Raw genomic sequence first — 17,154 nt, 5'->3', positions numbered from 1 at the left:
ACTTTCTATGCCCATTTCCTTGCTGTAAAATGGGGATAATAATACTGCCTATCTTGTTTATGAGTAAATTTTCTCAAAAAGAAAATCGCAGGAAGGAAACTCTCCTACAAAAGAAATACTCACATATAGGGTCAATGATCCGTTGCAGAGATACTGTGGAACAGATCTGAACATCCAGTAGGTGGTGAGATTGGATGACCTTTCCAATCCCATTTTGCTCCATAGTCCACATTTCTACAAGCTACTTCTACAGCCTCTGGAGTGGCACATGTTTACTGAAATTCATTTAAATACAAATATAAATAGTATATGAAAATGCCCTCATCATTTTTATATACTGACTTTTTAGTGAACATAAAATTCAAACAAATAAAATAAATTTGTATGAATAAAAAAGGAGTAATACTTTCTCCAATCATTCCTTCCATCTAAACAGCCTTGGATCAATCAACAAATATGTATTAGGATGGGCAAATACACACACACACACACACACACACACACACACACACGCAGAGAAAACAAAAATGAATGTGAAAGAAAATCTATCCCCGTAAAAAGTTTTCTAATTATTTTCACTGTATTGCAAAAGATCATTTATGTTTAAACATTAATTGAATTTCCAAACAGATATTGCTATCAGGGCATATGCTATTTACGATTTGTACTTTTCATTTCCCCACAAAGAAACCTCTTCAGGAAATAGGTAACAAAAGCTGTAATTGTCACATGTCTCTCTCATTCAAGATTAATGTTTAGTCTGTATCTTCTTACATTCCCAAAATACCCCTGGCAGCCTTTGCCCAGGCAAACATCCTAGAAGTAAATAATAGCAAAATGCTTGTAAGATAGAAACTTACTGAGGAGTGATAATATCTGTCCTTCCTTGGCCTATCTTGAGGGATTTACGTATGAATTACCAACATCATATTTAAATAATATCCCTGCAGTTCATATGACCCCTTGTGATTAATGTTACCCTTCCTTAATAAGTGTCAAAATTAATAATTTAGCAAAAAATGCGCATTAGACAGAGAAGACATGGCATAATTCTTCTATGTCCATTTTGCTGCACTTGTGGCAGCTGGTGATCCTGAGATACATTTGATCCCAGAAGTGGCAACAGAGAAAAGACTGAGTGGCTGTTGTGATGGTAAGTTCATGATGGAAACAAGAAACTATTCCTCACTGGAAATTTGTGGAGTGTTCTCTTCTCCTCCCACACAAAGCAATATTCTAGAACTGTGGATTGACATGAAATGAAAGATAGAAAGAAAATCTCTGTTTTGAAAAACAAAACCCAGAATGAATACTTCATGGAAGATCTTTTACCTCCCTTGACAGCCTAACCCCCCAGGTGCTGAAAGATGGCGCAGAGAAGAGTGACAGCTATTGTTCGGAAAGGTTTATGAGCAGGATCAGCCAGACCTGCTGAGTAGATTGTGTTTTGGGCTCATGAGGAAAAGTCCACCTGTCTCTCCCAAAGAAGCCAACTAGAGTGACATGAGAAGAGACAATGGAAGCTAATATCCAGCTCGTGAGAGTTATCCAGGAAACGCAGGCAGAGATCCACAAACTGGAGAAAGAGAATCAAGCCCTCCGATTGAAACTCACTGCAAGCAGTCAGAGAGCCTCAGGCTCAGGGGCAGATTCAGGAGACGAAAGGGAGGAGGAAGCGCCAGGACAATCTCCAGCAACCCTTCAGGGTGCCGTTTCCACTGATGCAGCACCAGCAACGTAGGAACACCAAGGTACCCAAACATTCTGAGCTCTTGTGGGTTGTGCCCATTTTGCAAATATCGTGAAATAGTTAAGTGTATTGTGCTGATCACGTAACTGTATAGTTTGGTAATAACGGTGGTGGGTTTCATCCCTTTCCTCCTAGTAGATTACCTTTGAATCCCTAGACAAAAATGGCTTTAGCATCTTCAAGCAACATATTATAGCAACACTAAAATTACTTCCATATTTGCTGGGAAAGATAAGAGAGACAGGTTTGTGGAAATCAGTCACACTAGGAACAATGTGGTCTTTTTCCTCTTTAACTTCAGCCATTTAAATGCTGCATAATAGAACACTGAATGTGTGTATGTCAAACGGCATGCACACTTATAAGGCTGGAACAGTACTGCACACCAGATAAGGGAATGGATGTCAAAGTCAACAAATATGGTTGCCAATTGACCACTTCAGTCACTTGACTCTAAGCCAGTGATTAGACCTCTTTAATCTTTGTTTTCTTCATCTGGAAGTGTTATAGTACCTATCTCACAAGGTTGTGAGGATTAACTACAGTAATATGAACTAAATGCTTAGTATTGCACCTGGCCAAGGCACAACAAATGGCAGATACTATTTCCTATCCATGTTTTACTAATAACTTTATTGTCCTGTATGAATCAATGCTGCACATAATTCAGCCGGCTATACAGATTGAAGACTTCAAGATACAGAGTCAATGTTTGATATATTCTAAAAATCAAATCTCTCACCTTTTATGAGAAATATTTTGACTGTGAAGATTACACATGGGGTCAGAAATCAGCAGAGTGAGAAATACACTCTACATTAAAATCGTCAATACCTGCCTACACACAACATATTCAAATAAAATAATTCATATACATAATTAAATACTCAAAACTCTTAACATCATCTGTCAAAAGCTTCAGGCACTGCCAATTAGAAGCACTTTGGGAGGCCAAGGTGGACGGGTGATGAGGTCAAGAGATCGAGACCATCCTGGCCAACATGGTGAAACCCTGTCTCTACTAAAAATACAAAAATTAATCAGGTATGGTGGTGCACACCTGTAATCTCAGCTACTGGGGAGGCTGAGGCAGGAGAATCACTTGAACCTGGGAGGCGGAGGTTGTAGTGAGCTGAGATCGTGCCACTGCACTCCAGCCTGGCGACAGAGTGAGACTCCATCTCAAAAAGAAAAAAAAGAAGCTCTGAACAGCTTGACAATGGAACAGGTCATATTTGCTGGTTGGTTCTCCCAGTTAGAGATGTGTGTCTCTAATGAGACCCTATATTTGAAAGCTGAAAACAGATTCCGATCCAGGTCTTTTTCCCTTTTCATAAGTACAACTCTGGATTGAGTAACTGTCTACTGGTTATTTAATAAAACTGTGAAAGAGTAACCTATAGGAGGTTAGACATTCTCCTGCTGGGAAAAAAAAAAAAAAGGATGTGGACATTTGTAATATTTGCTTAGTTGAGGGTTTCTCAACCTCTGTACTACTGACATTTGAGACTGAATAATTACTGTGGAGGTCATCTCGAGCATGGTAGGGTGCTTAGCAGCTTCCCTGGCCTCTAACCACTAGATGCTGGAGCGCTCACGCTTCCCCTTCCAGTTATGACCATCAGTAATGTCCTCAGGCATTGCCAAATATTGACTTGGGAACAAAATCGCACCCCATCCACCATTGAAAACCACTGCCTTGCTCCAAAAATAAGCAACAATCCTTCAAATCTATTCTCTGTGGTACTTATCCTAACAGAAAAGTAAGTTGCATCTTAGAACTCACTGTCCTATTTTAAAACATGTATTAACACTGTTCAAAGAACAGAGTATATTGCCCTTTAAATTCTCAGGGTCTAAACATCATCAAGCTTGGAGGAGGTTAGAACATATTCATAAGAGTTAAACACACAATTGATATCATACTTCTTCAGCATATGGGTGGTAATTTCCAATAAGAATGTTAGCATTAACTTTGAAAAGGATTGGTGAGGTCAAGCATGGTGGCTCATGCCTGTAATCCCAGCACTTTGGGAGGTGAAGGCAGGAGGATCACTTGAGGACAGGAGTTCGAGATCAGCCTAGGCATCATAGGGAGACCACCATCTCTACAAAGAAAAGAAAAGAATAGAAAGGAAAAGAAAAGGATTAGCCAGGAAAAAATTAGCCAGGCATGATGGCGTACATCTATAGACTGAGCTACTTGAGAGCTTGAGAGGCTGAGATGGGAGGATTCCTTGAGCCCAGAAGTTTGAGGCTGCAGTGAGCTAAGGGTGCAGCACTGTACTCCAGCCTGCATGACAGAGTGAGACCTTGTCTCAAAAAAAAAAGAAGTACTGGTGAAAAATATTTGATAAAATTGTAGGAAACCTTGCTTATTGCACAAATAAAACACAGAAAGAAATGTGATTTAGATTTGCACTTGGGAGTCCAGTTGAGTTACTTTAAATGATGTTTATCTGTTTCTTAAATGTTATGTGCTATTATAATAGCAAGTAATATAAGTAGGAAGAACATTGTCCTGAGCATGAAGACACCTGGGTTGTATTCCTAGTTGTTTTGTAACAGTTGTTCAACATTGGGCAGGTCACATAAACTTTTTGATCTTAGCATCCTCATGTAAAAATAAGTGGATTGGGCTAAATGTCTTTCAAGTCCTATTCCAACTGCAAAATCCTGTGATTCTATGAATATAGAGTGATGTAGAGTTTTTATGATCACTCTCCTCATCTGTCAAATGGAGGTAATGATGGAATCTACCTCACAGGGCTGTTGAGAGGAGTAAAGATAGTGTAAATAAGACTCAATGTAAATTACTAAGTAATAGTTGTCATAATATCATTGGACATGTCAGAAAAATATTATTATTTGACTTGAGCATAAGTTTTCATCAGTAGTTTTAACAGTAATTGCCAACGTCAATTGAAATTCATACTTACAATTAATTGAATCATAGAAATCTGTTACTGGAAAGGAACGTTAGAGGGCCAGGCACAGTGGCTCACTCCTGAAATCTCAGCACTTTGGGAGGCCAAGGTGGGTGGATCACGAGGTCAGGAGATCGAGACCATCCTGGCCAACATGGTGAAACCCCGTCTCTACTAAAAATACAAAAATTCGCTGGGCGTGGTGGCACGTGCCTGTAGTCCTAGCTACTGGGGAGGTTGAGGCAGGAGAACCGCTTGAACCCAGGAGGTGGAAGTTGCAGTGAGCCGAGATTGCACCACTGCACTCTGGCCTGGGCAACAGTGCAAGACTCCATCAAAAAGGAAGGAGGGATGGAAGGAAGGAAGGAAGGCAGGCAGGCAGGCAGGGAGGGAGAGAGGGAGGGAGGGAAGAGATCATCCAGTAGAAATTTCCTTATTTACAGTTGAGAATATAAGCCTCATAGAGATTATCTTATCCAACTTCTCCAGTCCTTTTTTGGAAACAAAAATACATAAACCTATTCTTTCAGAAAGAATAATGTGAAATCAGAAATATGAGTCGCACTTTAAGAAAGGGAACAATTAAAGAGGACCTGGAAGTGGATCACTTAGAACTAAAAGTTCCTCCATGTGTTCCTTGGTATGTGTGGTGAGATAAAGTGAGGCTCTCTGTGAGTGGAGAACCCTACTTCCCCTGAAGTCACCCGAGGACGCAGAGCTACACTACAGCCCAGACACAGCTGTGTGGTGATAAAATATACTGAGAATGCAGAGTGAATCCTTGCTGGATAAATGCTCATGGAAACATCTGTAATAGTGCATAAATATTTGGTAGATATGAAATCTAGCCAGCGCTTTCAGAGATGTTTCCCAGCCCGTCTTGCCCTGTGGAACCTTGAAGCAATTTGCCGCAGTAAAGATAAAAGAAACAACTCTTTACAGCATTGCTGCACCTCTGATTCTCTGCTCACATCCTTTGCTGGCAAATAAACTGCATTTGGCTGTGATCTTCGAAACTGTTCTAATGAGCCTGTGATGCTGTGATGAACATCTTTTCTCTTTTGTTAATAAGAAACTGAGGGACACAGACCCTTTGTGACCCATGGAGATGAACAATGAGCCTATATGCTAATCACTCCCAAATTAACCGTAGGTCCCAAGTAAAAACAAACGTAACTTTGCTATCATCGGCATAATTTCCTGTTGTGTTTCCCTACGATTCAGTATCAAGGGATTGTTTTATAATCCTTCTAAACAAAAAAGTTTATGTTTGTAAGTAGTCACAGATCTGTTTTTAGATAATTATGGAAGTTACATATCATGACCAAGGGGAGCATTTAAAGATAATTTACGAATAATATTTGCAGTTAATCACTTCAAACAGATTTGAACTTAAACTCTCCCTAGACCTCTCCTACAATTCAGTCTTCTGTTCTACAAAAAGCCAAAACAGCCTCCACCTTTTGAAATAACTATAATGATTTTCTGTCTGCTTTTTCCAGAAGCGGTCAGCAAACATAAATAAAAAATAATTGTGCCTCTGGCACTCGCAAAGCCTACCCATAATGCAGCGGTTTTTTTACACTTTCATGCTCATTCATGGCAAAGCTGCAGTGAGAAAGAATGAAGATTCCACAATCACTCATAAAGTGCTCCAGAAAATGAAAACCAACCCATGAGATCAGTGTTGTAAGCCACATGTACAACACTGGACGTGCAAGTAGACGTTGGATAATCACCAGACCTCCAAGTAGAAGTTAAATGACCGGCTCCAGATCACAGAGTTAATGCAGTGTAAGAGCTGGCATTCAGACATACCAAGAGCCTCTAAAATAAAGCCCTTTTAATCAATATGTTCTCGTTATTAAAAAAAAAAAAAAAACACACACACAGGGAAGATTTGATTTACCTCAAGGAAAGAGTTTATTGGGAGACACTATGAACAGAAACTGAATTGGAAGCCCCTGGAAACTAAAGCCACAAATCTCTCCATCTCTTTCAGGGGCTCTCCAATTTCCCACACCATGCATCTTTGCTCTTTGCCATGTGTCTCTCACTCAATAGTCATCCTCCTAATGACTGTCCCAACTAAGGCCAAGACATGCAATCATAGGCCAGTTAGCAACAACCTGTTAAATTCCTGTGGCCATTCAGGTGATCAGACACTGTGGATAAGCCTGTTCTTCTAGAATCAGGAGTAAGAAGGCCATCAAGAATTGGCATGTCTGGGAGATTCATGTTCTCCCAATTTTAAGTTCTTTTTTTTTATTATCTATGTATGTCAAGCCCCTGCTCTAATGCTGTATCCTCAGAAAGGTCTTCCCTGGCCACACAATTGAAATAGCCTCCGAACACCTTCCTGCATCTGTCTGTATCCCCTTGTCCTCATCAGCCTTATTTGCCTTCCTAGAATGTATTACTATGTGAATTCTATCATCTATTGTTTGTTTACTGTCTGTCTTCCACATAAGAAGGTGAACTCTGGAATTTTATGTTGTTCTCTACCACATCCCCATCTCTTAAAAAAGATCCTGGCATATGGTTGGCACCTAATTAATATTTGTAAAATAAATCAATGAATGCTTTTTGTTTGTTTGTTTGATTGTTTGAGACGAAGTTTCCCTCTTGTCACCCAGGCTGGAGTGCAGTGGCATGATCTTGGCTCACTGCAACCTCTGCCTCTCGGGTTCAAGCAATTCTCCTGCCTCAACCTCCTGAGTAGCTGGGACTACAGGTGCCCGCCACCATGCCTGGCTAATTTCTGTATTTTTAGTAGAGACGTGGTTTCACCATGTTGGCCAGGATGGTCTCCATCACCTGACCTCGTGATCCACCTGCCTCGGCCTCCCAAAGTGCTGGGATTACAGGCATGAGCCACCAAGCCTGGCCAAATGGATATCTTTTATGCCAAAAAAGTAATGAGAAACAGTAGTTCTGTCTAGATAGTTTCAATAAAATTCTATCATTTTTCATTTGTGAGTGTCATCAGAGTAGAATTTTTTTAAGTTGAATTTTGTGTCTTTTGTACAGGCAATGTCATGATGGTTAGACGCTATTCCATTTCATCATCAGTTTGCTCATCTGCTGCAAATGATCCCTGGAAAGCTGGGAAAAGTCACCCAAAAAGCAGAATTCTAGAAGCTCAGGGAACACTTAAGTCACTGGCATGTTCTCCAATTAAGAATCAAGACATGGAAGAAAAGGTGTTTGCTACAGATTCTTTCACCAGCAATAGGACCATCCAAAGAGCTTCTCCTGAGCATGTTTGTGGCGGCAGGTAATGTACAATACACTTCAAGCTGGTGAATAGGCCCATGCTGAGATGGTTACTGAGACGTTCCCCTGGATAAGTGAAGTCTTATCTAGTGGAGGAAGCAAAACCAAATAGCATATAAATAATTTCCATATCACCTATGTCCATTTTGGGAATTTAAAGTAACAAATTTATTTGAGGTTAAATGGCACCCTCTAATAGATGCCTCTAACAGCTGGACAACTTAGTATTCATTTATTCATTAAGCATTAGTGATCACATTCTAAGCCAGGCACTAGTGATAGAAGATTCAGCAAAAGTAAGCCATTACAGTCAAAACTCTCATTTAGTGACAAAGGCACACAAGTAAACTATCTACTGCAATAAAGTGCATCTCAGGGAGAAGGCACAGTTACTTTAAGAGCTGAACGCAGAACTCCTCTCAGAGAACAGCTGTTCTGGTGGAGGCAGGTGCCTTAGTGGGCTTTAGGGGAAATTGTTTAAAAAAATTATTTAGGTATAACTCATAAGGGCCAAGAGACAAAGAGAAAACCAATTTGCTCTCCAAAATATGTGAACTGGTATTTAGAGAGCTGGAACAGCCTGAGAATGGGAGGGATGTGAGACAACAGTCAAGAAAGCACCTTGGGAGGCTGACGAAGGCTGGATCACTTGAGGTCAGGAGTTCAAGGCCAGCCTGGACAACATGGCAAAACCCTGTCTCTACTAAAAATACAAAAATTAGCCAGGCGTGGTGGCCTGCGCCTGTAACCTCAGCTACTTGGGAGTCTGAGGCAGGAGAATCACTTGAACCCGGGAGGCAGAGGTTGCAGTGAGCCGAGATGGTACCACTGCACTCCAGCCTGGGGGACAGAGTAAGACTCCATCTCAAAAAAAAAAAAAAAAAAAAAGAAAAAGAAAAGAAAAGGAAAAACAAGCCAGGGTCTGTTAGAGGAAACTTGGCCAGTGGCTCCTGAAGTGGTAGTCAAGTCCTCTAACACCAAGCCCAATTTATCTGCACAACTGTGCAGGAGCGTGCACTGCCCCCTCTCTCCCACACTCTGCATCCCACCTTCCAACTCCCAATGAGGCCCTAACTTTTCAGCAAGATCTCTACTTGTCTTTGTCTTGTGTGAGTAGAAGGAAGAAAATCAAGAGGAGGGGACCTGGGTCTCATGATTATTAGCTTATCACGAGAAAGAGAAAATGTAAAAATATGATTGTTGTGAGACCCAGAGAACCATCGAACTCAGCAGTGGCAGGAAAGCAAATCAAGAGATAACCATAAGCAAGAGGCCTGTAGGAATTCTCATAAATATTGGAAAGGGCACTGGACTTCCCATAGGATGTGGGATACAAAGGTTAAGTAAGCTTTATTTGGATTTCCAAAGACAGGATGAAAATTGTGTTTCCCTTGCAGAAGGTTCTATCATAGGAGCAGGGAGAGTAACTGGAGTCACCAAGGACTACTAGATTTAGCCAAAGAAAAATGGAAAGATCATCCCAAGTAGAATGAAACAGACATGAGGATAGAAGAAGCCATGCCATTGAGAGAAACTAAAAGTAGTAAAATAAATGAGGATGGAGAAGTGAGAAGGATTCATCATTAAAGGCCGCTCGTGGAATGCTAAGGAATATATGCTTTATTGTGAAATTATTGGAAAGCCAGAATAAATGTCTTATGAAAACTTCCAAAATACAGAAATATTCAGAAATTAATGTTACATGCACCAACAGATTCAAAAAGTTTTTTCATATTTGCTTCAGATGTTTTTATACATAAAATAAATAAAATGTGGCTGGGTGCGGTGTCTCAAGCCTGTAATTCCAGCAGTTTGGGAGGCTGAGGTGGGCAAATCCCTTGAGCCCAGGAGTTTGAGACCAGCCTGGGCAACATAGTGAGACCTTGCCTCTAAGAAGAAAGAAAAGAAGACGGAAGGAAGGAAGGAAGGAAGGAAGGAAGGAAGGAAGGAAGGAAGGAAGGAAGGAAGGAAGGAAGGAAGGAAGGAAGGAAGGAAGGAAGGAAGGAAGGAAGGAAGGAAGGAAGGAAGGAAGGAAGGAAGGAAGGAAGGAAGGAAGGAAGGAAGGAAGGAAAAGAAAGAGAAAGAAAGAAAGAAAAAGAAAGAAAGAAAGAAAGAGAGAGAGGGAGGGAGGGAAGGAAGGAAGGAAGGGGAAGGGAAGGGAAGGAAAGAGAAAGAGAGAAAGGGAGAAAGAGAGAGAGAAAAAGAAAGGAAGGAAGGAAGGAAAGAGAGAGAGAAAGAAAGAAAGTCACCAATAAAGAAAGTCTTATATAAGTTTTCCCTTGTCCTCCCAGGGGCAAATGTCATCATGAGTTTGGTTTTTATCTTTTCAGTCTAGGTTTTATACTTTTATTACATGTATTCATTCAATAAATATATCCTGCAGATACAGCAGGAAACCGAATTGTCAAAAACCCCTGCCCATGTGGAGCTTACTTCTTTGCAACATGATAATCAGTAAACATGCAAATACATAAAGTGTATATTATGTTAGACGGTGTTAAGTACCAAAGCAAAAAATAAAGCGAATAAAGAAGGGTTAGAGGAGCATAATGAAATGTTTGATACCATGGCCAAAGAATGCCTTTCCACCTGAGTAAAGAAGGGAGAGAGAGAGTGAGTCCTGATCAAGTCTAAGGAGAGAACTCTCTAGGCGTTGAGAAGAGCAAATGCAGAAGCCCTGGGTAGGAGCATTACCAGTGTGTTCAAGGATAGGCCAGGAGCCTGGTGTGACAAGTGAGCAAGCCGGTGTGCAGAAGGACAGGTAGGCAGAGAGCCAAGGGTGGCCTTCCACCCAATTCCAGTGACTCTGGATTTATTGTAAATAAATTTGTGTGGATAACATGCTCTTTTCATTTTGTAAAAAGTTCTTGGGTTGGAAACCCTATTGTGAAAAATTTTAAGAAAACAATATTGAAAACAAGGAGACCAGACTGAAGGCTGTAAAATAATCTAGGCAAGAGGGGATCATTTCTTTGCCAAGCGTGCTAACAGTGGGTGTGATTTCTAGATGTGCATCAAAGGTGGAGCCAACAAGATTTATTTATAGATCAAATGTGGGATATGGAAACAAGAAATGAACACTCAATCATTGGGTTCCATTGGTCATGTGTCTTCAAAGAAGGAAAACAGAAGAATGGCAGAGATATGTCCTTTTTCTTAAAAAAAAAAAGTGTGTGTGTGTGTATATATATATACACACACACACACACACACACACACATATATATATATATCTCCAGTTCCATAACAGCACTAAATGTTTATCATAAAAAAAAGTTATGGCCAGATGTTGGTCGCGGTGGCTCACGCCTGTAATCCTAGCACTTTGGGAGGCTGAGGTGAGTGGACCATCTGAGGTCAGGAGTTCAAGACCAGCCTGACCAACACAGTGAAACCCCATCTCTACTAAAATACAAAAATTAGCCAGGCATGGTGGCAGGTGCCTGTAATCTCAGCTACTTGAGAGGCTGAGGCAGGAGAATTGCTTGAACCTGGCAGGCAGAGTTTTCAGTGAACCGAGATCACACCATTGCACTCCAGCCTGGCAACAGAGTGAGAATCTGTCTCAAAAAAAAAAAAAAAAAAAAAAATTTACAGCCAGGCATGGTGGCTCATACCTGTAATCCCAGCACTCTGGGAGGCCAAGGTGAACCGATCACCTGAGGCCAAGGGTTCGAGACCAGCCTGACCAATATGGTGAAACCCCATCTCCACTAAAAATATAAAACTTAGCCAGGCGTGGTGGTGTATGCCTGTAGTCCCAGCTACTTGGGAGGCTGAGACAGAGAATTGCTTGAACCTGGGAGGCGGAGGTTGCAGTGAGCCGAGATTGGGCCACTGCACTCCAGCCTGGGTGACAGAGTGAGACTCCGTCTCAAAAAAAATAAAAATAAAAATAAAGTTACAAAATATAGAGGCAATATACAAAGTAAAAATGTTTAAAAACAAAACTCTTTATAATCCCACTACCTGAATAACTACCATTGAGATGGATAGCTTGTGTTCACATATGCTGAAATTATACGGTGTATATATCATAATGTTTTATTTTTTGCACTTAAACTATTCTCACAGACATACAATGCTGAGAATTGTAGTACTATTAGTTTTTCCATTTCAATTTATATTATTTTCTATGATAGTATGGGAACCTAACCAACATTTATGAGGTATTATTTTTCTAAAGTAAAATGTTTTCCAACTTCCAAGCTGCCAACTAATGAACTATTTAGAATACAACCCATTTCTAACATAAAAGTTAATTTGAAAGATTGAGCCAATTGCAAGGTTGTATTAAGGGAAGAAAGCCAGTATTGGCTTAAAATCAACAGCTGGATTGGCATGAAATCCACTAGAACTATTTAGTAGGAATTGAGCATTTTTTTTTATTGTAGCCCTTTTTAAATGTGTCTTTTATATTCTCAGGAATTAACTAGTAAAGTAAAATGTCATTATATTATTCCTCTGATTATTTGGGAAATTAATTTCCTAACTAATAGCTTTCAAAGCATTTTACAAATATTTATCAAGAACCAATTTGTTTGCACTGACTTTTGAATCATATCAGACATCATACCCAATTTGCTTGTGAACTTTTCCATTATTATGCCAAGAAAATATTTTACAAAATAATGCCAATGTCAATATTTCTAAGAATCAAAGCTTTCCAGAAACTAAAGACAGGATTTTAATTTTTTGTTAATTTTGACATAGAAATTCAATCTTTTCTTCCGGTGTTTTAGAAAAACAAATTTCATTTGACAAGCTTAGGGACAAGGGCCCATATAAACAGTTAAAATTAGAAATGCTATGTTATTCAGTTTGCTGATAGGGTAAACCAGATTCATTACAATAAATATATTCTCTCCTTTTCCAAATCCAGAAAGTTTAAGGAGGCAGCTTCCAGAATCAGATGGCCAAAATTCCACCTCCGTCATCATTTACAAACAATGTGGCCTTGGAGAAAGTTACTAGTTTGTCCTGTGTCGCAGTTTATTCTTCTGTAAAAAGGGAATCCTAAAGGCAGATACCTCATAGTTTTTGTGAAGAGTAAATGAGGTGGTTGAGTGACTGCTCACCGAGTGGCAGTGGTTGTTATTATTTTGATTCCAGTGCTTGGAAGCACTGGGCTGCCTACCTCCCTCCCAAAAGAGGGTGCAGCTGGCCTGGCTGGGAATAGTGGCTCATGCCTGAAATCCCAGCATTTTGGGAGGTCAAGGCAGGCAGATCACTTGAAGTCAAGAGTTCAGAATGAGCCTAGCCAACATAGAGAAACCTCGTCTCTACTAAAAACACAAAAATTAGCCGGCATGGTGACGTGCACCTGTAATCCCAGCTACTGGGGAGGCTGAGGCAGGAGAATCGCTTGAACCTGGGAAGAGGAGGTTACACTGAGCTGAGATCACACCACTGCATTCCAGCCTGGGTGACAGAATGAGACTCTGTCTCAAAAAAAAAAAAAGAAAAGAAAAGAAAAAAAAGGTGCAGCTGTGTTTTCTGAGACACAGGCCACCAAATGTCATTCAGTGAAATTACTGCCTTATCTACCCTCTTTGTTCCCACAAAAGAGAACAAAAATGAAGAAAAGACAGTCATTTTAAACACTGTTCTTTAGATTTATTCCTAAGATCAGTTTCTCCTGGTTAATGTCTAAATTCTATGTAATATTTTAGAGGTAAAAGGAGTAGGCAAAATGAAAAGATATAATCCCTCAGATAACACGGGGCTATTGCTCTTACCCCCTTTACTCTTCAGGCATGATGGGTATTCAGTTAATTCACAGTCAACAGGAGCAGATTTATCTGGATTATAAAATAATTGCCTCAAGTTTCTGCTTCATTTCATGAGCTGAAGAGATTTGACGCAAGAGACTCTTTGCCTAAGAATGAGATATTCTTCCACTTTGAACATCAAACTAATAATCATTCCTCAGCCATATAGTCTCTCCCTCAGTAGTTTTAAGTTTTTGTTTTATCCACACTATTCCTTGGGTTTAATTAAAAGGTCATTCCAATATATATCCTTATATCATTGTTGAACAACTTAACAAAAAATATCATGATATATTTTTAAGTGAACTTTTAACACTGTAGGTAGTATTTGGTGATTGAGGGGGGAAAAATCCTCAATGTTCTGTATAAAGGCTCACTAAAAAGTCTTTTTCTTCCCTTTATTTTGCTTCCTGTAGGGACAAGACAAAGACAGTCAGTTTCCTGTTACCCATGGACATGTCTTCATATTCCAAAAATTCAAGTTCTTTGAAATACTCACCAAATCAGACCACAAACCAGCTAAGTATCATTGCAGAATAGGATATGTGAAGTGATTAAATGTAAGAAACAGTTGATTCTCAAGAGATGGGAGCACCAAGGTCTAGCCGGGTCAGTGTCTTTCCCTATAAAGAAGTCTGGCAAGATGTCCAGTAAGACACACAAAATACTTGGTGTTGGGTCGATAGACCTGTTTGGCCAAGGAGTGGAAGCAATTACTTTTTGTCATTGCTGAGCGCTAATGACTAGTATGTGTGCAGTGGCTATTGTAGACTATACGACATGTGAGTAATTAATTGTGATTGTATGCTAAGTGTCAGTGTCTGTACTGTGCCATCAAGAAATGCTTCTGTTCACTTTCCAGATGAAGCTAGAAAAAGCCTAGAAAAAAAGTTCTGGTTTTGATTAGTGGCATAAAAGCAACTATCCTTTGTTTTCTGTGACATAAGTGTGATTCTCCTTTTAGTTCACTGTGTGTTGATATTTCACTGACACTAGCTCATTTGTTCTTTAAGAGCCTGTGTCACAGGCGTGCGAGCTCAAACACAGCAACATCCCTAGTGTACATTGTGGACTCAGAGCAACTGCGAGCTGACTAAGGGCAAGCACACTAAACCTGATTGGAAGGAGAGAAAAAATGGTTCTGCTCATCCCTACTCAAGGGATGGAAGTTCTCAGAACTCCCCCAATTCCTTAACTTCTAGTTAACAGAATAGCTCCTTTTCCTGTTTATAGCAATTGAGTTTCTGATACAAACACCCTTCTTAAACAAAGATCGCATTGTATTAGAATATCCAGATTGTTAAAATGCAGATTCCTGGGCCTCACCCCAGACCTATTGGATTGATTGGGGGAGCTGGGGAAGGCAGAAAGAAGAAGTGAAATTCACGTTTTAAATGACCTTTCGGAGGTGACTCCCGCCATACAGCTGTGCTTGTGATCTACTGTTGTAAATACCAAGAAACATGGTCCAGGGCCCTCTGATCCTGCATCAAGTGGAAGCAGTGAAGCAAAGAAAGGATAGGAATGGTTCATACCATTTCTAAGAATAAATTTTAATAGTCACAGGCTTCTAGAAAAGACAGAAATAAAGCAACCAACACCCTGTGGTAAAAGTCATGTAATAAAATTAAATGCTTCTTTTTATTTATGGTATTCATTGAATATTAACAAGATTCCCAACATTATAACAGATATACAATAGGGCAAGGTTACAACTGGAGGGGAAAGATGCAAATTGGATGTGAAAATACACTCCTCTGGGAATAAAGACCTACACTGATTAGATAATTAAGCTATTACCTATGAGATAGTTGGCATTTTTAGCATATTTATAAAATTGGGAATTTCACCTGAACCTCAGTTAAAAAGAAACATTCCCCAAACAGTAAAACTTTTTTAAAGCAATACATGACAACTATGCAAGTTGTAATGTCATAACTGGCCAAGCTAATATGACAAATATCCCCAACGCTAAGCTCAGTGAGTATGTAACTGGCATTTGATCCATGTTCAATGAGCTCAACAGTTACATGAATCTATCAGTTTCCAGTAAAAAAAACCACCACACTATAAAATGTTAAGCTTTAAAATTAAATCATTTAACACAGGATTAAAGAAATAGGCCGGGTGCGGTGGCTCACGCCTGTAATCCCAGAACTTTGGGAGACCGAGGCAGGTGGATCACGAGGTCAGGAGATCAATACCATCCTGGCTAACATGGTGAAACCCCATCTCTACTAAAAACACAAAAAATTAGCCAGGCATAGTGGCAGGTGCCTGTAGTCCCAGTTACTCGGGAGGCTGAGGCAGGAGAATGGCGTGAACCCGGGAGGCAGAGCTTGCAGTGAGCTGAGATCACGCCACTGCACTCCAGCCTGGGTGACACAGCAAGACTCCGTCTCAAAAAAACAAGAAACAAAGCTCTATCTCTGTTCCCCGGCTGAATATAGTGCTTAATAATAAGCCCTCGGAGCATATTTTTAAATATAATGAATTACAAAGAACATGAAATGCATCTTGGTCATGCTCTGATCAACTAATTATATTTGTCTTTTTCTATGCCCAAAACTTCCACTGGTATATATGAAACTAAGTCAGGAACTCAAATGCCTAGCAGTGACAGGAAAGTAACAACAATGAGTGAAGATTCTGGAGAACAGACATGTATACGCTCCATCTAAGAAGAGCCACTGTTACCCACCTTCATAGTGCCATATGGCAAAGCAGAGATAGTACTGCCATATGGCCTGTTTTTCAAGATACATTAAAATCTTGGTTTTTATGCAAAATTTCCTGATTCATAAATATTGGCAATGTGCTCAGTTTTTTAAACACTGTGAAAACCAAACACAGTGTATCTAGGGGCCAGATCTAGCCCCTAGCACAAGGGTCCCCAACATTTTTGGCACCAGGGACCAGTTTCGTGGAAGACAATTTTTCCATGGATGGCGGAGACAGGTAGAGGGGTTGGTTTGGGGATGAAATTGTTCCACCTCAGATCATCAGACATTAGATTCTCATAAGGAGCATGCAACCTAGATCCCTCTCCCTCACATTTGCACTTCCAGCGGTCCTATGAGAATCTAATGCTGCTGCTGATCTGACAGGAGACGGAGCTCAGGCAGTAATGTTCACTCACCTGTTGCTCACCTCCTGCTGTGCAGTCAGGTTCTTAAAAGGCCACAGACCAGTACCAGTCGGTGGCCTAGAGGTTGGAGACCCCTGCCCTAAGATACCAGATTTTGATCTCTGACTTAAACGCAATTTCCTAAACATGGAGATCCAGAGCAAGAAAGCGGATGTGGAAAGTTACACTTTGGAAAATGAAAAAGGGAAGAGGAAGTCTGAGGATAGGAAAAGAGAATAAGAGGGTTGTATAAGAAGTGACATCTACGTGGATAAAAAGGCTAAAGTTCCACATCTTCATGAA

General features: G+C 40.2%; 1 protein-coding gene across 1 annotated transcript; it reads left to right on the top strand.

Moving 5' to 3' along the window:
• Window positions 1-1,516: 1,516 nt before the first annotated feature.
• CCDC195 (coiled-coil domain containing 195) lies at window positions 1,517-14,264 on the top strand. The gene is given in 3 exon segments (XM_054477376.1): window positions 1,517-1,751; window positions 7,708-7,954; window positions 14,141-14,264. Coding segments are annotated over 3 exon segments (606 nt in total).
• Window positions 14,265-17,154: the final 2,890 nt, after the last annotated feature.

The sequence above is a fragment of the Pongo pygmaeus genome, chromosome 11 (assembly GCF_028885625.2).
Source record: "Pongo pygmaeus isolate AG05252 chromosome 11, NHGRI_mPonPyg2-v2.0_pri, whole genome shotgun sequence".
NCBI classification, from domain to species: Eukaryota; Metazoa; Chordata; class Mammalia; order Primates; family Hominidae; genus Pongo; species Pongo pygmaeus.
The sequence above is the reverse complement of the archived record's forward strand: the minus strand, read 5'-3'. Positions and strand labels throughout refer to the sequence as shown.